The 24,623-nt window shown below is 47.6% G+C and overlaps 2 protein-coding genes across 2 annotated transcripts; one reads left to right on the plus strand and one right to left on the minus strand.

The window, feature by feature from the left end:
- The first annotated feature begins 79 nt into the window (after window positions 1–79).
- Window positions 80–13,696, plus strand: RETSAT (retinol saturase). Its single transcript, XM_019714533.3, has 11 exons — window positions 80–248; window positions 3,441–3,623; window positions 3,960–4,201; window positions 4,725–4,926; window positions 5,393–5,590; window positions 7,139–7,258; window positions 11,072–11,210; window positions 11,480–11,589; window positions 11,662–11,828; window positions 12,037–12,196; window positions 12,422–13,696. The coding sequence occupies exons 1-11, from the start codon at window positions 80–82 to the stop codon at window positions 12,559–12,561; spliced, it is 1,830 nt and encodes a 609-aa protein (XP_019570092.3). The 3' UTR covers window positions 12,562–13,696.
- TGOLN2 (trans-golgi network protein 2) lies at window positions 13,683–22,628 on the minus strand. Its single transcript, XM_019714539.3, has 4 exons — window positions 22,279–22,628; window positions 20,294–22,041; window positions 19,045–19,128; window positions 13,683–17,755 (listed from the first exon to the last, which is right to left on the minus strand). The coding sequence occupies exons 1-4, from the start codon at window positions 22,526–22,528 to the stop codon at window positions 17,750–17,752; spliced, it is 2,088 nt and encodes a 695-aa protein (XP_019570098.3). The 5' UTR covers window positions 22,529–22,628; the 3' UTR covers window positions 13,683–17,749.
- Window positions 22,629–24,623: the final 1,995 nt, after the last annotated feature.

Here is a 24,623-nt window from a genome sequence, read left to right on the forward strand (position 1 = left end):
CGGGACAAATAAACTGGGCGGACCCACGGCCACAAGGCTTGGCGCCGTCGGCACGAACCCAGTCCTCGGACCCGGCGCCATGTGGCTCCTGCTGGTATTGCTGGCGGTGCTGCTGCTGGCCGTCCTCCACAAAGTTTACCGGGAACTGTTCGCAAGCAGCTCCCCGAACCCCTTCTCCGAGGACGTCAAACGGCCACCCGCGTCCCTGGTGACCGACAAAGAGACACGGAAGGCGGTTCTCAAACAAGGTCAGCGGGAGGGACCTTGGGGTCCGAGGCTGCGCTCCGGCATCCTCGAATGTTTGCCTTTTCTTTTTGGCAGGGCTAGCCAGTGCCCTACCTGGGCCTCAGTTTCCCCATATGTAAAGTGCTGGGAGGGCTTGCTTCCTCGTAGAGGCGCCCCGCTTTATTGTCCGCCACCGACGAGAGCCTTCGCCTGGGCAGGCTGGAGAATAGTGGACCCATGGGTGTAGGAACCGTCCTTGGCGTGCCGAGGTCACTTAATATGACCGTGGCAACATTAACAAAAGTGACAGATAACAAGAGATCTTTCCCCTACTTACCCTATCACGTGCTCTGGGGCGTTGGGGAGCTGTACAAAAGTCTCTTTCAACCTGTATAGGAAATTATGTTTTGCCCATCAAGTGATTTGACTACTTCTGCGTGGTGTCAACTCATAGGGTTGAACTTTGGGAGAGGCTCAAAGTTTTGAGGGTGCCTCAGGCTCAGAACCCGCTCTTCTGTCAACCAGAAGAGTACATCCACTGTCAGCTTTAAAACATATTTTGGGGTTACTTCTGAGGTTGAAAGAGTTCTGCTGCTTAAAAAAAAAAAAAAAAAAAAAAAAAAAAAAAAAAAAAGATCCCGTTTGATCTCCAGGGTCCCTCTCACTTGAAAATTTTAGAATGCTGTGACAAGTCTTGCTACACAGTTCTAAGTGGAAGGACTATTAGTCTGAACTTCTGAGATCAGAGTTTTAGTTTGGACTCTGTCATTGATTTACTGTGTAACCATTAACAAGTCATTCCACTTACTTAAGGTGTTCTAAAAATGAGATGACTAATTTAACTTTTTCAGACCAAATTGTGATCTATTAGTGGGTCATGAAATCAAGTTAGTGGGTTGCAAGTAGCATTTTCTTTTTTTTGGCGGGGGAGGGGAACAGGACTTTATTGGGGAACAGTGTGTACTTCCAGGACTTTTTCCAAGTTAAGTTGTTGTTCTTTCAATCTTAGTTGTGGAGGGCGCAGCTCAGCTCCAGGTCCAGTCGCCCGTTGTTAGTTGCAGGAGGCGCAGCCCACCATTCCTTGTGGGAGTTGAACTGGCAACCTTGTGGGTGAGAGCCCGCGCTCCAAACAACTGAGCCATCTGGCACTGGCCCATGTGGGAATTGAACCTGCAACCTTCAGCGTTGGGAGCACGGAGCTCCAACCGCCTGAGCCACCAGGCCAGCCCCCATAACTAGTATTTTCAATGCAGTAGAATAGAAAATATCAGAATGCACCATATGCGGTATGATCAGAAAATATGGTGAATGTTTAAATTTTAAAAAATGTATTACGACAAAAGACACATTGCCATTAATCCCCCTCAAAATACCCCCCCCTTGTTTCGAACACACTTGTCACATCATTCTTGCCACTTTCTGAAGTAGTTCTGGAAGTCTTCTTTCTTGAGTATCTTTAGTTGCGCTGTTGTGGCTCCCTCGATGTCCTTGAATAGATTCAAAACATTTACCTTTCATGGTCATTTTGACTTTGGGGGAAGAGGCAGAAGTCACATGGTGCCAGATCTGGTGAATAAGGTGGATGAGGACACACCATAATGTTTTTATTTGACAGAAATTGCTGTACCAGAAGCCATGTGTGACATGGAGGCTTTCCGTTGTTATCAAAAGATACGGTGAATGCTGCTGCTGAGTGCCGTCCAAGAGAAAGGCAGGGATCTTCAGTATGTGAAGCACCCATTGAACCTCAGTAACAGTATGTGACAAGTTTCAACTTGTTTGGGTGTGAGCTACGGTTGAGAGAAGATGTGTTTTAAAGTGTGTTGTAAATCATCCTCCATCATCACAAGGCTCCATGTCACACATCGCTTCTAATTTGGCAATTTCTGTCCAATAAAAACATTATAGTGTGTCCTCATCCACCTTATTTACTGGATCTGACACCGTGCAACTTCTGGCTCTTCCCCAAAGTCAAAATGATTCAGGACATCGAAGCAGCCACGACAGCGCAACTAAAGACACTCACGAAAGAGGACTTTCAGAACTGCTTCAGAAAGTGGCAAGAACAATGGGATAAGTGTGGTTGAAGTGAGAGGGAGTATTTTGAGGGGGATTAATGGCAATGTGTCTTTTAGTATAATGATATTTTAAAAAGTTAAACATTCACCATATTGTTTGATTACACCACACATATAGTTCTGGTAAGTACTGTATTATGAAACTGTTGTTTCAGGTATTTATATTATATACTCACATATATTCTGGGTTGTGATATAAAATGTATTTTTCACCATATGTCTTTCTAAGAACGTGTGAGAAGTTAAAAGTTTACCAAGTTCTCATGCAGCTTGAAAAATTCCTAATCTCAGTTGAGAATAATCTTCAAAGAACAGAGTTTGTGTTGGAAGTGCCCATATAGCACCTGGAGCTGTCCAGTTTTGTCTTGTTTAGGTGCTGCTCCCCTCAGCCCCACCTCCAGACTTCCCGGATGTGAGGGGGTGGTGCTGATTTTTCAGAGTAGCAGCCTCTGAGCAGCTTGGTCCTGCCCCAAGTCTCTGCATCAGGTTCTTGAAGAACCATCACCCCACCAGGCTGCTCCACTGGTGCCTGCAGACCCTGCATTTTCCAAAGATAACCGGCTTGTCAATGGACAGTTCCATGAGCCAGCAATCTGCCCCATGACACTCTCCTCCTGTCCCCATCTCCTTGTTTTCTCTCTTCCCTAGCTGTCTCTCTGGCTGCACTTAGGGTTCTCAGCCTGCATTGTTGTCAACTTTTTGTTTTTGTTCCTATAATACAGAGGGTGCCAAAAAATATATATGCACATTTTAAGAAAGGAAAAAAATTGTATTAAAATTGTAATACTCTATATGCCAATAACAAAAGATGAACACAAGTCATGTGTATACATTTTTTTGGCACCCCTGGTAGTTTACTGATTCCTCCTGTTTTTGAAAGTAGGAAAAATCCACAGGTACATAATAGCTTTGGTTAAACCAGTTCAGATCAAACCAAATCCCTTTGTTTAATCTGCCTGGCTGGTCCTGAACATTTCCCAGGTAAAATGTTTGGGATGTCCTAACAAGCTCTGTGCCAAACTGTTCTAGAATTTTCTAGCATTGTAGAAGCTAGAGAAGTCTTTTTTGGTTTCCATATCTTTACTCTTGCTGCCCCTGCCTGAGAAGCCCACCCTCCACCTCTTCCCTCTGTTGCAGCTTTCTCAGCTAGTCGAGTACCAGAGAAGCTGGATGTGGTGGTGATTGGCAGTGGCTTTGGTGGCCTGGCTGCAGCTGCGATTCTGGCCAAAGCTGGCAAGCGAGTCCTGGTTCTGGAACAACATACCAAGGCAGGAGGCTGTTGTCATACCTTTGGACAGGATGGTCTTGAATTTGACACAGGTAAGGTTTATGTGGCAAAGGGTTGGGAGCATGGCTCTATCTTCAGGAGGCTTGGAGCAGCCATTATGGGATGATCTCGGCCGTTTCTTTTGTTTTGGAGGCCCTATCTTTGTGGGCACCCCTTTCCTTGTCTGACAGCCATACTCACTGGGAGCTGAACTGGGCAGGGATTTGATGGCTTCTGCTCTAACTCCTCCCTACAGCAATGGTGGGTAGTCTTCTCTGGGTCTGAATTCAGCTATGTAGGACAACCTCTCTCACCTTGCTTCCTTGTCCACCTTTCCAGGGCTCAATACCCTTATCTCTAAGATACCTTGTTTGTCTGTCTCCCAACAGGAATCCATTATGTTGGGCACATGCAGGAAGGCAGCTTTGGCCGTTTTATCTTGGACCAGATCACTGAGGGGCAACTGGACTGGGTTGGCTTGTCCTCTCCCTTTGACATCATGGTACTAGAAGGACCCAATGGCCGAAAGGAGTTCCCCATGTATAGTGGGGAGAAAGCCTACATTCAGGGTCTGAAGGAGAAGTTTCCCCAGGAGGAAGCTGCCATTGACAACTATATGAAGCTGGTTAAGGTAACATGGACATGCCGAGAATCCTGTTTATTCCTAATGGGTGACCTTCTTCATTAGTGGAGTAAATGGTGGGGAAGGCAGGAGGGGAGGAACAGTCGTGTCTCCTGAACTCAGCCCCCACTGTATTTGGCCTCTGTGCCCCTGGAGCCTGGGCTCAGCAGCTGCCACTCTCACTCTGGCGTCTAGGGGGCGCCTTGCTCTCCTCCCTGACCAGGCTGGCTGCTGTGTGGTCAGATGCCTAGCCTTTTTTTTTTTTTTTTTTTTTTTTTTTTTAACTTCACCTGAGACCAGATTGGGATTTTTCAAAAGGAATTTGGACAGGAAACTGAAAAGCAAAAACGTTCATATGAGTGTTGAATGGGAAAAATTCAGAGTACAGATTTTTAAAAACCCCAATTCAGACAAGTTCAGCCAGGGCTAAAGTGCTGCCCGGCCTTCTGCTGGTGCAGGCTGTTGGAACGGTGATTCTGTCACAGCAGTTTTAGAATTGAGACCTGTCCCTCCTGCTTTTTTCCTTCTCCAGACGGTAGCCAGGGGAGCCATTCATGGCCTCTTGTTGAAGATCATCCCGTTGCCCCTGGCTCAGTTCCTCAGCAAGTGTGGGCTGCTCACCCGTTTCTCCCCGTTCCTTCGCGCATCCACCCAGAGCCTGGCTGAGACCCTGCGGCAGCTGCCAGCCTCCCCAGAGCTCCAGGCGGTTCTCAGCTACATCTTCCCCACCTATGGTGGGTACGGGCGGTGGGCCGTGGGCCGCTCCTGGGGGAGGAGGTGCTGCCCTCCCGGTCCTCAGTCTTTCTTCCTGAATGTGCTTGGCTGATGGAGATGAAGCAGTGTGAACTCTAGACCCTCTGGAGTGTACGGATGAGAAGTCTGCCTACCTACTTGCTGGACTCCCTGGTAAAAACTCCCTTCATCCACACTCTGGATGATTTTCCTTCTCAACCAGCACCGTCCTCCCTGGTCTTGGCAGCATGGCAGTTTGCAGGGAGGATATTCCCACTGGCCCCAAGATCTGTGAAGTACCCTGTATTTGCATGGAAACTGACTTTCTGGCTGCTCTGAGCCCTGGGGATCATTCGAACCTTGGGATGGATAGACTCAGGCTGCATGTTTTCCGACAGGAGTCCATGTTCCTTTCTGAGTGGTGCTGCTGCCTGCTCTTGCCTCCTCACCCCTTCCTTCCTTCCGTAGGCGTGACCCCTGGCCACACCAGCTTTTCCATGCATGCTCTGCTGGTTGACCACTATGTACAAGGAGCCTTTTATCCCCGAGGGGGTTCCAGTGAAATCGCCTTTCACACCATCCCTGTGATTCAGCGGGCCGGAGGCGCTGTCCTGACGAGGGCCACTGTGCAGAGTGTGCTGCTGGACTCAGCTGGGAAAGCATGTGGTGAGAGTCCCACATCGTGCTTCACGGACCCTGGGCTGGGGTGGGAGAGACCTGGGGTGCAGAGAAAAGAAAGCACTGAGGGCAGAAGGTGTAGAAGAACTGACTTCCTCATGGGAGTTTTCAAAGGCTGGAGTCTGCCCCAGAGCAGGGCTCGGGGAGAGAGGTTGGTCTGGAGGTAAAGAGGACACACGAAGGATAAAGGGTTGCATGGTTTCCAAAGGACAGTATTTAATCATTTATTCAGTAGATAAGAATAGTTATCCAGTAATCCATAACTATCTTGAGTGTAGGGCTGTATCTTTTCATCTTTAATTCTATAGATTTTAGCACATAATAGAGGCTCAATAAGTGTTTGTTCAGTGACTAATGGAATGAATAAGTAACCTGGGCACTCCCCAGGGCAGTGTGGAGGCCAGCAGGATACCCTGCCCTCAACCTGTAAATGGCAGAGTGGGGCCTAGAATCTCATGATCCTGGCTCAGGTCTTTGCTGTTACCTGCACAGAGAGTCCAAATTGCACCGGGGAGGGTCCATGCCAGGAAGAACTCTGGTAAACAGAACAGGCCATCCATCACTCATGGGTGCATAAGAAGCATCAGAGAAGGGAACAGAGAGCGAGACCTGAATAAAATACGGCTGGTGTGACGGTGAATTCACCAGAGGAACCTTTCAAGGAGGAGGTGGTGAATGGGTGGCCCAGTGCACACACAAAAAAAGTAAAAAAGGCGAGTGAGAAGAGGCCATCAGCTACCTCTGAGAACACATTTGTAGAAGAGACTAGAAGTTGCCAGTGGTAAGAGAAGTTGTCAGTGATGTGAAATTTTTCTCTCGTATTTGTGAGCAAGTTCTACTTCCAGCCTAACGGGGTCCATGAAGCAGGGTGGGTTTATCAGTTCAATTAAATTCAGTTCAGCATATATTTATTTGTGTTTTTCATGTGCTAGGTTTTAAAATATGGAAAGAAAAAGACAAGTCTTAGTCTCTAACTCAAGAAGTTTCCGGTCTCATAGGGAAGATCAGTGTGATAGAATTTAAATACCATATAGAGGCACATACTAAAACTGGAGATGAAATAAAGGATGGTGGAACAGGGAAGGCCTCAGAGGGAAGGCAGAGGTCATAAAGGGTCAGAAGACGCTAGCCAGAGGTTGGGGGAGGTTATTTTAGGCAGGGGGAACAGAAGGTGCAAAGGCACAGAGGTCTGAAAGAGCTGAGTGTATACAGACATCTGAAACTATTATGTTGAACCATCAGAAAGTGCTGTTTTTATAGGTAAAAAATGGTTGACTACCAGGTGTTTCATATGGTTGTACCTAATAGCTTAGTGGTCAGAGGTGGCCACACAGCAGGGACAAGATCGTGGAAAGCTGATAAAGACTTGGGAGTTTCACTTACTTTGCATTTTTGCCTGGGGCCTGCCCGCCTGGCCCTAGGTGGACTAGATGCCCGGGAGTGAGAAAATGAAGAGGAGAGAGACCTGTGTGGCATATGGGCCTTTCTTTTTCTCCTAAAGCGCACAGAACCTCCGCCCAACTCTTGTGCCTGCAGGTGTCAGTGTGAAGAAGGGTCAAGAGCTGGTGAACATCTATTGCCCCATTGTGATCTCTGACGCAGGACTGTTCAATACCTACGAGTACTTATTGCCAGAGAACGCCCGCTGTCTGCCAGGTAAAGGGCTGGGCTGTGTAGCTCTCTCCCAAGTTCCCCAGCGTTGCTGCTCTAGAGCAATCTTGCTCAGCTTGGCTGATGGTTTCCCTGGGGTGATGGCAGCCCTTTGACTGTCCTTAGTAGAAAAGGTAAGCACACTGGTCTATAACATCTGTTCCCAGCAAGGCCTCTGTGTGGGGGTTGGGAAACAACTTCCTCTGGTCACGTCACCCCCAAAGACCCTTTGGTCCTTAGTGTTTTCATTCTTGGCATATGTACCCCCTTCCCCTTGTAACCTCAACCACTTTTCCCTTTCCTCTTTTTTTTTTTTTATAAATTATTTTATTGAGGAATATTGGGGTACAGTGTGTTTCTCCAGGGCCCATCAGCTATAAGTCGTTGTCCTTCCATCTAGTTGTGGAGGGCACAGCTCAGCTCCAAGTCCAGTCGCTGTTTTCAATCTTTAGTTGCAGGGGGCACAGCCCACCATCCCATGTGGAAATTAAACCGGCAACCTTGTTGAGAGCTCGCGCTCTAACCAACTGAGCCACCAGCTGCCCAACCCTCCCTCTTTTAAGTTTCCATTCCAAGTTGCCCATTTCCAGTTTCCCTAGATATTAGATCATCTCCCTAATGGTTAATGATGGTTAATGACAGAATCCTAATGGAACACTTGTTGGGTTTTCACTAAGTTTGTGATGTGAATCCTGCTTCCTTCCTTAATTTCTCAGTTTGAGTGGGGAAGACTGGTCTGACATTATCAGTAGTGGAAGCTAAGGCTGGCATGGAGAAGAGATGATGATATAACTGTTGTGTGCCTTACTTGGGACCCAAGTTTATATTTTTCTGCCTCTTTCAGGGACCAGCTCCTTATTGGGGCCGAGGCTGCAGGAATACCCTCTTGGGTTTCATCTGTTTCTTAAACTCTGCCCAAAATCTGAGCGTCCGGTAGCAATAAGCCTCAATGCAGTCATCTCGGACAGGCTGTGTTTGGGGGGAGAAAAAAAGCCTGGTTTTGAGGACGGGGAGGTAGGCATATTTATCGGTGGCCCTGGGAAGGTCTGTGGGCGAGGCTTTACCTTTGTCGGCTGCCAGCGAACCTAAGGATCACTGCATTTGATCCTCATAGCCACCCGGGAGAGGGCCGTCATCACCCTAATGTTTATGGCTGGGGAAACTGAGGCTATGCAGGTGAAGTAACTTCCCGAGGTCGCCTTGCTGAGAGTGGCAAAGCTGAAATAGGAATGCTGGTGTGTCTGACTCAAAAGCCTGGGCTGATGGACCCCTCTGGGCTGAGAAGCGTGGGGCTTCCAGAGAAAAGGACTCACGACAAGGAGCCCTGAGGAACAAAGTGGCTGAGCCCAAGTAAGGTAATGAAATGGACTTTAGGCCATTGTGTAACTCGAAGCTACTGGAGTGACCTGAGAAAAGGCGGCTGCTGGCCAGGAGGGGACTAGTAATCCAGGAGGGTAAGAGAGAGGGGGTCTAGATAAAGGCCTCTGGCTAAGGCAGGAAAGAAGGGAGCAGCTCAAGATGCGGTTGAATGGAAACACATGGAGGAGGAGCCCAGAGAGCAGTGGAAGGGGTTCCCCACCCGAGTGGGCACCGTAGCTGCTGTTTGAGGAGCTGGGGAAGGTGGGCAGCAGAATGGTTCAATAGAAAAGTGAGGTCCTGGATTTCCTCACTCGGGGAGAGGGTGGGTGGCAGTTGTAATTGTCCGTAGGGTATAAGATGTGTTCTACCGAAAACCAGCCTTTTCACTCCTGAGGCCCAGCATCTGCTGCCAGCGAACCGAAGTCCTCCTCTCAGGCTGGGTGAGCTGCGTGGGCTGAGGCCGAGTGCCCAGTGCAGGGCAGGGGTGGGGCTGGGCGATCGACTGGAGGACTTTGCCTTCCTCTATCCCAGGACCTCTGACCCCTGATGCTGTCCTGTGACAGGTCCCAGAGTCCCACCCAGGACTGCCTTCTCTCCATGTTACCTGTTCAGTTTGCCTTCCTTCACTGTACGGTTATAGCTTTCACTGCTCTTATGTAGCTCAGCCCTGAACAAGCTAATGGCACCAGTTTCCACCTGGCCGAAGGACTGATTGTCCCCTTGGGTGGGGAGTTGGGTGCTGCCTCAGATGACTCCTAGTTTGGGAACATTTCAGGCAGTGGCAGGGATGATGCTTAACTCAGAAACCCCAGTGCTGGGACTTCTTTGTTTCCAACTGTTTGGGAGGGGAGATTTTCATAGTTCTACCTCTCAGAGATGGGAAGCAGATATCCACTGGCCTTTGGGACAGGCGGTGCCAGGTGGAGCTGCGGGTGGAGGGGGGGATGGTCAGGTAGAGGGAGCCTTTGTGGATGGGGGTGCTTTTCTTACATCCCATTGCTGAGCTCTGTGGAGGTGACAGGATGGTTTGGAGAGGAAATTTTTGGAGTGACAAAGATGGGTCTGACAATATCAGTAAGAGAAGGCTGGCATGGAGAAGAAAGGCTTGATATCATTGTGCCCTGTTTGGGACCCAGGTTATATTTTTCTGGCAGGTATGTGGTTCCTGGACCTCTTCCTTCTAGCTGGGGAAAGGGAAAGCAGGGGACAGGTGGAGGTCGTTGCTGTTCCAAGGAGCCTCTGAAGACCTAGGGGGTTTTACTCCTGGTCCCCTGGTTCTCTTCTGTCTATGCCCACCTCACCCCCCCTCACCCCGAGACGGAGTGCCCGCAGTGTGATTACCCAGGTGATAAGGTGCTCGTGTGGCTCCAGGGCAGTCCACTGCTCCTTCCTGAGGCTGTGGAAACTTCCATTCTCCTTCCGTCCTCGGTGTGCTCCCATAGCGGGGTGTCTGGGAATCCCGTTCTCCTACTGTGATTGTTATAACGCCCCCTCCTGCTCTGAAAAGTGGCCTGTTCTGGATGATCAATTTTATGGCCACGCTACCCATAGCACTCAGTTCTTTGCAGCTTCTGTGAGCCTCCCACGGCTGTCGGGAAAGTCTTTTCCAGTAGACAGGCAGCATATTGGATTCCTTGCAGCATCCCTAGGGCCTAGAGAGGAGTCAGCACATTTCAGGTCCTCAACAAATAGTTGTTAAATGAACTAAGCACAGCAGCCAGTGTTGTCCCTCAAGCAGGTGCTGGAGATGGACATGGGAATGGGAACAAAGGATAAGCATTTGTGGGAGCACTCCAAACTGGTCCGGAGTGATTTGTTGAGAGGTGAGCAAGGCCAGCTGCTTGGGTGGGGACATCAGATGGCTGTGGCCCTCCTCCCTAGTACTCTTCCCTCCTCCCCAGCAGAATCCCACCGGTAACGTCGGGCCAAGAATGCCGTTTGTCTTTGTTCACCCGCACTGCTTACCTTTTGGAGGCTTTGTACTGACTGTAGCCCATTAAGAATTATGTACAATCATTCATGAGATGGCTGATATTAAAGTTAATACTGAAATCAAGACTTATAACAAACTACTGTTCACTTCTGTGGTCTTTCTAGCGTGAAGCGCAGTCATCCACTCCCAGCTTAAAGACATTAGGGGGCGATTGGAGGCAGTTAGCCTGGGACGGTCCTGCAGGTGCTATGAGCCAGCTTGTGGAGCGTGGGCTTCTGAAGGCGCTTGGAGCAGAAGTGGGTGGAAGTGGAAGAACGAGTCTGGGGTTGTGTCCTTCACAGGCAGGAGATGGAAGAGCAGGCCCCTGCTAAGTCAGTGTTGAAACAACATAAAAATGGCCTGAGCGCTAGGCTGGCAGCTGAGGACAGGCCGCTGACACAGTGAGCAGGCCTCCGCAGGCTCTCCTGGGGCGGGGAGTGGCCATTGCTGGCCACAGTGCATGCGCCCTCACCAGCTCTCTTTGGCAGGTGTGAAGAAACAACTGGCGATGGTGCGGCCGGGCCTGGGCATGCTCTCTGTCTTCATCTGCTTGCGAGGCACCAAGAAGGACTTGGGGCTGCCGTCCACCAACCACTACATTTATTATGACACGGACATGGACCAGGCGTAAGGCGTGTGTGCATGTGGGGGGAGAGGGTGTTGGCATGAGCCCACAGCCCAGGGCCCCCACTTCCTCCCCGGACACTGGGGAATCCGCAGCAGGATATGGAATGGGAGGAAGTGGCCACAAATTGACTCCTGGGAGGGCTTTTTCCCACCTAGGCTGTACCTCAGCTTCATCCCTGGGGCATGTGGGGGATGGCCGGTCCCTGGGGTGGTGCTAGTGGTTGAGGACAAGGCCTTGCGCTGGGCAGCCACCTTCCTCTCATCCCCAGGATGGAGCGCTACCTGTCTATGCCCAGGGAAAAGGCGGCAGCACATATACCCCTCCTCTTCATTACTTCCCCGTCAGCCAAGGACCCGACTTGGGAGGACCGATTCCCAGGTGAGGCTTAGGGTCCTGGGGACAGGGGGCGGGCGGGGCTGAGCAGCGGTAACTCTGGCTCTGCATCCACAGACCGGTCCACAGTGATTGTGTTGGTGCCCACCTCCTACGAGTGGTTTGAACAGTGGCGGGAGGAGCCAAAGGGAAAGCGAAGCAGCGATTATGAGGCCCTCAAAACCTCCTTTGTTGAAGCCTCTGTGTTGGCTGTTATGAAGCTGTTCCCACAGCTGGAGGGAAAGGTAGGTAGAACCTGTGGTTACGGTGACAGAACTCTTGGTGCCATTTCTCCCTTTTCTTCGGGGCAGGAGAATAACACCCTGACAGAACTGAGCTCCAGAGAAGGCAGGGAACTCACGCAGGCCGTCAGCTCCTTGAAGGAGAACAGACGAGGAAGAGACGAGGAGCTCCGAGTCTCACTACCCCCCTGTGGCTGCTTTTTCCCCTTAGGTGGACAGTGTGACTGGAGGAACCCCGCTGACCAGTCAGTTCTATCTGGCTGCTCCCCGGGGTGCCTGCTACGGGGCTGACCATGACCTGGACCGTCTGCGTCCTCGTGTGATGGCCTCCATCAGGGCCCAAAGCCCCATCCCCAACCTCTACCTGACAGGTACACTGCCCCATTTGGCCAGAACCTGAGCCCCTCGGCCTTGCAGTCAACCCCAGCCCCCAGGTCCTGCTGTTCCCTGCAGCCTCCCACACTGAGCTGGGCTGCCTTGGCAGGCTGTGGATCCTGGGTCTGATCTGAAGCCATCCTGGGTGGCCCTAGCGTGGAGGGATAAACACGAGAGCCCTCACCTGCTCCCCCACATGGGCCTCTGTTCTTGTCTCCTAGGCCAGGATATCTTCACCTGTGGGCTGATGGGTGCCCTGCAAGGGGCCCTGCTGTGCAGCAGCGCCATCCTGAAGCGGAACTTGTACTTAGACCTTCAGAAGCTGGGCTCCAGGATCCAGGCACAGAAGAAGAATAATTAGTTCAGTGAGGGATGAGTCAGAGGAATTTGGCCATTGCTGTGGCACAGCCTCTGACTTAGCCATCATGTCTTTCAGCATTGATTTCTGCTCACGTAAAGTACTCTCATGTTTTTGATTTCTCAGTGGAGGTCTGACACAACCCTAGCATACATCCCAGTGATTTTATTGAAGCTCTTCCAACTGGGGCAGGGGGTGATTTTTTGTACCTTTTATAATGTGGGCTACTGATTTGGATAGCATTAAGCAGGGCTCTGTGTCCCAAGCCCATACCTCCTAACAGAAACTGAATCACCAAACTGAATCTTCTTTTGATCAGGTGGCTAGAACCCTTGCAAGTGTTGGTCAGTGGAAGCAGGTTGATCCAGTTGTCCCAAGGCTTCTCTCACGCACTCACAGTGCTATCATGCAGTTCTACACTGTTGAGGAATAAGGGTGCCTAATGAGGTTAAAGGGTGCCAATGAGCTTTTAGTCCAAAGCTGGCAAGGTTTTCGTTGCAGCTGCATAGGTTCAGAGGTTGCAGTGGCGCTTTCAGAGGGTGGAGACATGCCTGTGATGGGCTCACTGGTTGTGGGGACTGGGGTCATGACAAGCTGTATTAGTTAGCAAAGTATGTTAGAATGCCCAATTCGTATTCAGCCAGGCCTAGGTTCGTCTTCCTTATGATGGGGTGAAACTGGTTCTCAATGTGGCAGCACCAAGGTACCCTCTGGAGCTGGGTACCTCAGCCTCAAGGCTTATCTTCTAAAGATACACCACAGAGGGTAACGTTAGCAGTCAGGGCACAGGACTGGAAAGATGACTTCACTGGGGTTGAAGCAGGTTGCAAGCGCATCCCAGGACAAAGATACAGCAGAGGGCAAGTACCAGAGGTAAATGAATAATGACAAAGGGCCCAGCTACCTCCTACACCTAGAATATGGGCTGCCTGGTTGTAAGGAACACCGCATGGAAAGCTACATAATGTGTACAAAGCCCGGGAATGGCATTTCCAGTTTTTTGGTACATATTAGGAGGTTGGATGGGAAGGTGAATGAAGGCTTAAGGTTATAAATAAAATGACCTTTCACTTATGTGAGGCCTTATTTTAGTAGATTTCAACGCAATATTAAATTGAATGATGTTATACAGCTTTAATGTTTGAAATTTATTTTGGTTTCTGTGCAACAATACAAAATTACATCAAGACAGCATTCATAGAAACTCAGTAAAACATTAGGTACTGAAAAATACTTATCATAAGACCAAATAAGCTTTAAAAAAATTAGTAACTAAAGTTACAAAAGGCTGAAAATATAAAACATTGCAAAACAGTGGCAATCTACTAATTGGGTAAACAAGAAGGGAAACAATGTCAACAATCATTTAACACCTAGACTTTTGAATTAAAGGAATATCTATCAGCGTGAGGAGGCGGCTCTGTTGGCAGCTTGCAACTACATAGCTCAGACTCAACCCTTTACAGAGGAGTTTCTAAACTGGGATATTTAGGATAAATTCACATGTGGAACTAGCAGAGCTGAGAGTCCATCTTGGCTATGGATATACAGTTAAGTTAAACCTGAAACTCTGCTCCCAGGATCCTTACTTAAGCAAGGCCATGCCAAACAACATTCCCAGCAAGAGCTTTCAGAAAACAGATGGCAGAACTACAAGGTCTGGTGTGTAGCACACTCGCCTCCCTGTTCAAACTTTTATCACACGTGCAGCATTATGTATCAAGTTACCCTGTAAAACGGGGGACAGGCTTCCTTTTTTTATTTAAATGACAGGAAATGGAAAAGAAAATGAGAATTTTAGAGGTTTAGAATTCCATCACCAAATATTTCATTAAGAGCCATCATGGGAAAAGAAATGTCAAAATCTATGGCTAGCTAGTTGTCAGGTCTTTCCAAGTTGTCTTAGCCTTTCAAGACAGATTAGCCTTTTACTCCCCCTGAGTCCAGAAATGAACTCTTTAAATAATTCTCAGAAACCTAGCCGGAAAACAAGCTCCTTCCTCTATTAACATCCATGGCTGAAGCATAGATTCCTCCAAATAGAAATCACCCTTCATCCTAAAGTTGGGGGCAGGAATGGAAGCACACAGTTGTCTAGAGAGGGGTGCCTCATGGCTCCCCGGACTTCATTGCTTGTCCCCACCCCACCCCCAGCCTGAGATGCCTCAGCCAGCTCACCCTCCCACACAAGCTCTAGGAAAACATACTTCAAATAGTCTATCTTCAAAATGACAACTACCCAGAAGACAAGCTTTCCTTTGGTGTGAGAGATTTCCTTCAGTGCAATTTCCAAAGTGAAACAAATTCTGTATCCCTTCAGCATAAGAAACGATACTTCTCAAAGGCTCAAACATGGAGCTATGTGGATTTCACAATACTTATGTGTTCACTTGATGCCAACCCTCTTGGTTCCCGAAACCAACCTTTCTTTCCGCTCTCCTCTCTATGAGCAAAATCCATCAATAATGGACAGCAACCAGTAGCCAGAAAGAGCTGTGTGAGACCTCAGTTAAGTCACATCCAGATGTCCTGAACAAAGAAAATGTCTCCTTTGCAAGAAGAAATTGAGCTGAAGTACCTAAGGAGTGTCACTAGGCAGACAGTACCAACGGCATCCCACAAGTAAGCCTGGTTTTCTCAGGAAGACCAGAGACATCAGATACGGACTGCCCTGTTTTGCTCAGGTTCCAAAATTTGTGACTGGCATTGTTAAGAACTATTGAAGTAGAATGGAAAGAGCCAATCACAGTGGGGGAGTTAGGAAGGTACATGGGAAAACTTGAGCTGGGCTGTGAAGAAACAGATTTGGGGAAGGTAAGGGAAAGGAGAAGAGAGAAGCCATCTAACCCAAGAACAACCATGGGAAGCCAGGAAATGGAGGACACAGCAAGCACAAAAACCCCCAGAGGCCTAGAAGGGCACCCAACAAGAGGGGCCTCTGGTCTGGCGAGGACGCAGAGAAAGGCGGCCGGTGGCCATCTGCAGTCCCGAATACTAAAGAGCCTATACACTTGATTCTCTACGCCATGCGAGATACACACAGAAGCTTCACATCAGGGCGAGCAGTTTAAAAAGATCAATCTATCTCTTTACACACACAAGAAATGATGGACAGGAGAAGAACCAATTAAGGTGGCTCCTGAAAAAAGAAAATGAAATCCAGGAGAGGTGAAATGGGTGGGTGTGGGACAAGGGAGCAGGGAAATGGAAAGAATGATTGTGGCTGGAGATGTTTTTTAAAAATGGATAGGACTTCTGTGACAGATAAAAATGGTAAAATTTGGTAGTTTGGAGAGGATTAAAGAAATTAGGCAGTTGAGAGGGGCAGCTTAATTGGTATAAGAGAAAAATTTAGTTTTTAGTGACAATAGGACAACCAAGCTGAAATATTCAGCATGCAGCAGGACGGGTCTCTTTGGGAACTAGGCCAAGAATTAAGAGCTGGGAGTCACTAACTCAGAGGATGAAGGAAGGATGGATGCATTTCTGAGAAGACAAAGGAATAGGGAGACCTGCGTTTGAGGGCCCTCAACCTCACCAGCACAAGCACAGGATAAGGCAAAGGAGTTCTTAGATGCCAGGACGGCCTTCAAGAAAACCAAAAGGGGAATTTCTATTTGGATGGTCAATAGTGTCCAATTCTATCAAGGTCAAGATTAAGTTTTGAGAACAAGCCACTGGATTTGGTGATCTGAACCTTTGGAAAAACATTTAGTAGAGAGACAGGAACCAAAGTGAGTTTGTAAAGGTTATGAAGAGAAAGAATGGTAAGGTAATGGAAACAACACTTACTGGAGAAGTGGAACAGTAGAATGAATAACAAATAGGATGAATGGGTGTGGGGCAAATCTGGGTAAGCGTAAAGTTGGAGGAAAGGTGCTACGTAATAGGCAGAAATGGAAAGCACTAGAGCAGGAAAGGTAGGGAAAGGGAAGACAGAAGGGGAATAAAAAAAACCGTGGTCTTAGGGAAGAGCCTGATAAAAGATTCCTCAGATTGGAGGAAAGTATTGTAAGACTGGTGCACAAGTAGAGAAAATGATGCCAACAAGAGTATTCATTCGTTCTTTATCTCCACAAATAGCTACCTGCAAAAATGAAAATCTCCAAGGCATGAGCTGTTTTAAGCAAGGTGGAAGATAATATGACAAACAGTACGGCCCCTTCTTTAGACTTACTTCTCCAACAGCACAGAATTCATCACATTCTCCTCACTTCCCACATCCTTTGTATTTCCCTGAGATCAGTTATTCTATTTGTTTCTTTGCAGAAACAACTCTGTTTAGGCTCTCTCTAATAGGATAGCATGACCAGAACAGATTTCAATAAAACTTCAAACAGCGTGATTCAAAACATTACCCTCAGTTACCGTTCGAAAAAAATGCAGACCAAAAGCAAAACTTTCCCAGATGTTTTCCTGCATAAAGCCATGAACTTACCCTGTTACGACTGTGAGTGGAGAGAACAGTGTTTCAATCATCATAACTGTAATTTTAATAATCTGTGATGGGAATAGTAGCTTTACTCCCAAAATCCCCACATTCAGTTTTATGCTCAGTACAACCAAATGGAAGTTGATTCACTTTGTCTTAAGTAATAGGAAAGTATCAGAAAAACGTAAAGAACTTTACTACTAGACAGATTGGATTTGTAGGCAGTAAAGCACTTTTTTTAAAGCTGCTGTTTTGGTTTGCTGCTGAAGCCTTTAAAGAAAATTGTGTCCTAAGTAGCCCTTTGCCCATCAGCATTCACCGTCTACATCTTTTGTAGAGTACATCCCCCCAAAGTAAGATGCCTTGGTAGAAAAGCACCTCAACCTGCAGAGTTTTCTCCTCGGTTTGCAAAAATAAATAGTGGCGAGTGCAATGCTATTTTCAAGGGGTAACTTTACTACAGAACCAAGGTCCAAGGGAGGGTTGTCAGCAGCTTGCCTAGGACTGGGATCTCCGTTTGGTCAAAGCTGGGTTCCCACATGCTAGGTTCTACTCACACTCAGCGTAAACAACAGGAACACAGGCGTACAAGGTCACCAAAGTGCAGGTGCAAAAACCAAAGCAACACCCCCGCCTCTGGCAGCCTGGACTTGCCATAAACCCGAGAGGGTGTCTCTTTGGTCACAGTACTTTTCTCTTCATTTCTCTTGATTTAGAAACAAATCAGCAGGGAGGACAAGGTTCTCAAAAACAGAAAAATCAAATCTGAAAAGAGAGTAACACAATCCACTGGTAACGTTCATCTTTTTACAGAGGAATACACCTCACTGTTATGATTACAAAGGGAAAAAAAGACCTTATGGGAGTTGCAGCTCAGGGAACAAACCCAGAATTAAGACAAATTGACCCTCCACCATACAAACAGCAATTGATACAATAAAAGCACGTAAAATTTTAAAAGTTAGGTTGAAATAAAACATACAGTAGAAAGATACACACTTCGTGGAGGGACTGAGAACCCTGGCTTCTGCTTTGTGACATGATGCGTTGTTTTGAATTGTTTACATGAGTATTTTTTTTAACCAGAAAAATATTATACTGAAGGGGAACAGAAATCCTTGAAGTCAGTTACCTGGGACGGCACTAGGCCAGGGCTATAATGGGAAGGTGACGTACAAGTGGGCTAGTTAGCAAAGAGGTTCTGAGCTAAGTGGCTTATTCTGTAACTGGTCTGAGCTGTACATGTGAACTGTGCTCCCTGTAGGAAGTCTGGGAACAACTCAGTTGGGCCACCAGCAACTCTTTACTGATGCCCTCGCTGTTGCTACACGAAGGGAAAGGAAAGCAGCAAAGCAGTAGGAGTGCGCTGCTCGTGCTGAAACAAGCTGCCTCCGGGGAGTGCCTGCCTCAGCTCCTGCTGCTGTGGGCTGGGAGGAGGGCATTGCTTCCACGCAAAGGCTGCACTCAGGAAATCTAGTCTGCAGTGCTTAGCAGGGCTGACCTGGGAAGTTGGAGGCCTGTATATTTCTGGACTTGTTTTTAGGGAGTGTTGTCTAGTGCTTTGCTCCCTGAAGTGTGGTTCCAGCAGCAGCTGGCATCACCTGGGAACTTCCTAGAAATGTAGGCGCATAGGCTCCACCCCACACCCAGTGAATCCGATTTTGCTTTCTGTCACAGTGCCTATGAAAATTTGTGACGTGCTGGTATAGTACAAAAAGCACAACACAGGAGCCTAGGGAGTTGCCATTAGGCCTTGATTTTGCCACCAACTTGAGGTGGGAACTTAGGGGGGAAAAAATGATGTTTCCGGGCCAGAGTTTGCTCATCTGTCAAGGGAGGGAGCTGTAGTTGAGCAGCTGAAGGTCTGTTCAGTTCTAACACTGCAGAGATGGATACATGGGTGTCTCTACTTTGGGGTCTAAAAAAGGCCAGGGTGCTGGTAGCAGTACCCCCAGAACCAGCTGCTGCTGCCACGCCAATGCAAGCCACTGCTGGGCCCATCTAAAACTGCATATCCCTCCTCCCTCCCATGGACCTGGATCTTCCTCCCTTACCTTCTGGTCCAAACGCTGGTAGTCACTGGCCTTTGGCCGCCGAGGGAGTTTGGATTTTTTTCCTTCCAGGACAAAAGCAATAATCTGGGGAACGGCAAAAGAAAATGATTAACAAGTGATTCTATACTGACATACTTCAGTCTCTGAAATCAGAGATAATCACCTGATAGTACATTTGTTAATAACCCTAACAGTACAAAGAGCAGTACACTCTGAAGAGGCCTATTTAAATTAGAACGATTTTAAGGAGGACAGGGCCTAGTTGCATTAGAATCCTTTATACTGCTAAACAGGAAATGATAGATGGAGGAAGGCTGTTCTGGGCTCTAGTTTGTGGGAGTTTCTGGATTTACTCAAGAGTACTCAGCCAAAGATGGGCCGACCCCTCCCTAGAGAATTCCCCTACCCTTTTTTAAGTCATAAGCAATTATTATTTCTTTGCTGCAAATGTACTCTTTTACCCCACACTTTGCTTCATCTTAACCACACCACTCTCATTTCACTCCCAAGGTTACTCTCCATGTTGGATGTAGAATAAGGAACACACCATTTTAACTTAACGTCTTTTCTGTTTCCATACAGCCACAGGCTTTATGACCATCATGAATTGAACTCTCCAATTTGAACCAGGCTACAGAAACTGCTAAATTCTTAGAGCTCAACAAGAACTGCAGTCCTTTTATCATTGGAATGATTGCTAAACGACACAGACGTTACTTCACACCAAACCCTGCTAAGAAGTGAAAGATGAATGTATCCATGCAATTTCTGGTCTTTCTTCTAATCAGAAGTTCAACTGACTGCAGAAGATAGTGCCTGGGCTCTCTGCTACGCATGCCGAAGATTATGTAATGATTCTTTCTGCTACTGCAGATGGAAGATAAAAGCTTAGCAAAGAAGCTAGAAATGAGGCACTCTTGAGAGTAGAAACAGGAAGATAAATGCCCTAACTACTTCTTCTGAGGCTGTGAAGGATCTAAGTTCAAGATTATGGGAGAATACCCCAATTCAGGTCAGACTGTAATAATGTACTAATTGGCACTTAATGCAGCAGCAAAGGGCACTCAGAGGAAACAGACATGAAAACAAAAGACTTAGAAAACTGGAGTAGAGCCCTACCAGGGTCTGGAAAAAAAAATTTATCTTAAAATCCCGTGTTCACAGGCAGATGAGTGATGGATACTGGCCCATATACCAAACTTTCAGGGTGGAGGCTAACCCGTTTCTCTGAAGGCAATTCTTGACTTACCTTCCGCTTGTTGTGATAGGCAATATAGAGGACAGCAACGAGAATGGCAGCAGTCACCAGGTATGCAAAGAAGTGGCTGCTTTCTGCACTCGCACTTCCAAGGCTGTCCTTATAAAGGTCATCATTCTTCCTGCTCATGGAATCAAAAAGTGTCCCTTCTTTCTCTTCTTTGCGTGGAGAACCTTCTGTATTACCTTCCTCAGCCTCCTTTGGCTCCACATCTTTAGCAGGTTGTGAAGACTTACCTTCTCCCTCCTGTTGGGGAGAAGTAGAGTCAGAGTCCAGTAATACTCTTTCCCCAGATTCAGATTTGGAAGCATGCAGAGAGGTCTGTCCTTTGTCAGCTAGTATGCTTAAGTCAGGGTTGGTAAGCTTGCTAGCAGAGGATGGGTTGGACACAGGATTGTTGGAGTTGTCTTTCGTGGACTGGGCGTCCTGTTCCAACTTGCCAGAATTATCTTTCGTGGCCGGAGGGTCCTGATTCGACTTGCCAGAATCATCTTTCGTGGACTGGGGGTGCTGATCTGACTTGCCAGAATCGTCTTTCGTGGACTGGGGGTGCTGATCTGACTTGCCAGAATCGTCTTTCGTGGACTGGGGGTGCTGATCTGACTTGCCAGAATCGTCTTTCGTGGACTGGGGGTGCTGATCTGACTTGTCAGAATCGTCTTTCGTGGACTGGGGGTGCTGATCTGACTTGCCAGAATCGTCTTTCGTGGACTGGGGGTGCTGATCTGACTTGCCAGAATCTTCTTTCGTGGACTGGGGGTGCTGATCTGACTTGCCAGAATCGTCTTTCGTGGACTGGGGGTGCTGATCTGACTTGCCAGAATCTTCTTTCGTGGACTGGGGGTGCTGATCTGACTTGCCAGAATCTTCTTTCGTGGACTGGGGGTGCTGATCTGACTTGCCAGAATCTTCTTTCGTGGACTGGGGGTGCTGATCTGACTTGCCAGAATCTTCTTTCGTGGACTGGGGGTGCTGATCTGACTTGCCAGAATCTTCTTTCGTGGACTGGGGGTGCTGATCTGACTTGCCAGAATCTTCTTTCGTGGACTGGGGGTGCTGATCTGACTTGCCAGAATCTTCTTTCGTGGACTGGGGGTGCTGATCTGACTTGCCAGAATCTTCTTTCGTGGACTGGGGGTGCTGATCTGACTTGCCAGAATCTTCTTTCGTGGACTGGGGGTGCTGATCTGACTTGCCAGAATCTTCTTTCGTGGACTGGGGGTGCTGATCTGACTTGCCAGAATCTTCTTTCGTGGACTGGGGGTGCTGATCTGACTTGCCAGAATCTTCTTTCGTGGACTGGGGGTGCTGATCTGACTTGCCAGAATCTTCTTTCGTGGACTGGGGGTGCTGATCTGACTTGCCAGAATCTTCTTTCGTGGACTGGGGGTGCTGATCTGACTTGCCAGAATCTTCTTTCGTGGACTGGGGGTGCTGATCTGACTTGCCAGAATCTTCTTTCGTGGACTGGGGGTGCTGATCTGACTTGCCAGAATCGTCTTTCGTGGACTCGGGGTCTTGATTTGACCTGCCCGAGTTGTCTCCTGTGGCCCGGCGCTGCCTATGCAACCTGGCAAATTCCTCTTCGATGGATTGCTTTTCCAGAGTGGATGTGTGGACATTCTTTGCAAACAGGTGGCTCGCGGGGGGCTGGTTGGAATCTTTATCTGGAATCTCTTGTTTCTCCCGACTGAGCAGTTTTTCGGCGGCTGACCGGGGAGAAACGGGCAGCGCGGCTCCTGAAAGAGAGAAACCAATTGGCTCTGAAGAACGGCAGGTCCGGGAAAAAGGAACCCTCAGAGCTATAAGAGACCCGGGCAACAGGCAAACGGTGGGGCTGGGGGGGGTGGATGACGCCGACTGGAAGAGTGAGTCGGGCAGGGAAGCAAGCTCAGATGGCGACCAGCCACGGTGACGATCGTGGGCCTGCCTGTGGGGCGAGTGTCAGATTTTTGGGGGTCGGGGGGGGGTCTTACCCGCCGCTGCGACGCTCAGCAGGACCAACGCAACCGGGAACCGCATCCTGAACAAACTGTACTTCCGCCCTCTACAGCTCTCGCGAGATCTGCGCACGGACTCAGTACTCATAGCCCCGCCCTTTCCTGTGCGCGTCTCCCTCAGCTCCGCCAGGACGAGGGGACCCGCTTGGGGAAAGGTCGGGGAGGTTCGTAGTTCCACTATTTTCCCTGTGGGTGTGTCCACGTTTTCCTGGTTTCTTTGCTCCATAGCTTCCTTCACAGACCGTCACTCCCCATTTCCTTCTTCCCCCTCGTACGTCCGAGAAAATACAGCTGAGCAGTGTTGTCCTCCTCCCTGGCAGTGGACGGTCCCACGGGAGTGACGTCGCTGGGGCCCGGCGCCGCTTCGCCCCACCCTCTGCTCGCATGTTTGAATCTCCCCTTTTCGTGGTTCTTGCACCGCAGCAGACACGACGTGCTGTGCTCAGGTCTCTCCCATCGAAACAGAACCCGTCTGTCACCTGTGTAGCGGGAGCCTTCGCATCACCGCCCCACTCTCCAACCCCACGGACACTGTACTCTCGAAGTTGCCAAAGAGTTTTCCTAAAGAATACATCGTTTTTCTGATCATAAAAGCTATTCATATTCACAGTAGAAATTTTGGTGAATGTATGGAGGTAGAAAACAAAATCTTTGTCCCAGTCTTCCGGGACAATCACTATTAATATTAGTGTTTTCTGTCTTGCAAACATTTAACATTTTAAATTAGGTAATACATTCTAATGGTTCAAAAATCCAAATGGGATTTTTTAAAAAAGTACACATTGCAAAGTTCTTGTCCCCTACCCTCCACAGGTTACCACTTGCATTATTGTTTCCATCTAGTGTTTTTCTTTTTCTTTTTTAAACAGATACATACGTACTTCTTTTTCCCTTAATTAATATATCTTCTTGGTCTTTTTTCAATGCATTTTCATTTTCTCCCAAATTGGAATTATTGGGTAAATAGTTTTGTATCCCACTGTTTAAAATTACTGTTGGGTTTATACATTAATTGTTGCTTGAAGTTGTTTTATGAACATTGGCCAGGCTAGGTGCTTTGTAGACAGTGATTTAAAAAATGATAGGCCCTAACTTAATGGAACATGTAATCTAGTGGGACACAAAAATATTAATCAAATATTTACACAACTGTGTATGTGTTCCAAGAAATGCCAAGAAACAAAAGTATAGAAACTCTGCCCTCTGTTGAGAAAGGCCCTTTGAGCCGGGGACCAAAGAATGTAGGTATTTTCCAGGTGAGGTTGAAGGGAGGAGGAAGATGAGTTTTCCTGGCTGAGTGTACAGGCTGTGCAAAGACTGGGAGGCAGGTGGGAACCTGATATTTTGTGTAAATCTAAAGATGAGGATAAGAATGTCAGATAACAGAACAAGAAAAATGGCAGGGGATGAGGATGGGCAGAGCCAGATTAAAAAGAAATGATCTAGGAGTTGTTAAGAACATAAATCTTTGTGGGACACAAAAGTACATCAGAAAATATGCCAGTTACCTCAGGCTGAAATGTAATCCAACCCAAAAGGACTACAGCATCCAGGAGCAATAACACTTCTCTGTAGTCTGTTAAGTACAATATCTGGGTTACATTGCACCCAGATTTACTAGTAGGTTGAAATTCTGAAGACTGTTCATGGCATAAATATAGTTTTCAGGAACAATAACTTTTATTTTGTTATTTAAAAACCTTTAATATGCTTGTCAGTGTTTCTCTGTTGTAAGAAAATCTCTCTCACACATACATTCATTACTGAGGAGAGAACAAGGATCAGAAAGAAGTGAGAAATCTTTTACCAAATTATTTCAGAACCATGACTCTGCTTTGACTAAAGAAAGTGAATTGATAAATGAATCTGTATTTAAAAGAAAAGTCTCTCCAAGTTCCATAAATAAATATTTGACTAACATTAAAGAATAGTGGTTCAGTGGGGATATGTATAGGGAGAGGAATGGCAAATTATTAAGCCGGGTCTTGTTTCCACATTATTAGACAGAGGAGAGGAAAGAAGGGTCCAAATCCTGCAGTTTGTGGGCCATGCCTAGGGTTTTATATTTTAATAGTACTGAGAAGCCTTCAAGGAGGTTTAATTAGGGAAAGATATAATCAGAGGTGGAAAATTTTGAAGATTAATCTGGTTGCAGGGTAAAGAATCTCTAGGGATGGGGAGAGAAGAATGGATTTAGGAGTTTATCGGCAGACTTGTAGTAGTTCAAGTAGGATTAACATAGGGACAGTGAAGCTGGAGGGAAGTGGTAGGACTCAATAAATTTGGGAGGTAATACCAACAGGCCTTGGAGATGGATCGGA

This window comes from Rhinolophus sinicus, chromosome 2 (genome assembly GCF_057876585.1).
Source record: "Rhinolophus sinicus isolate RSI-liver-muscle chromosome 2, RSI-T2T, whole genome shotgun sequence".
In the NCBI taxonomy this organism is placed as follows: Eukaryota; Metazoa; Chordata; class Mammalia; order Chiroptera; family Rhinolophidae; genus Rhinolophus; species Rhinolophus sinicus.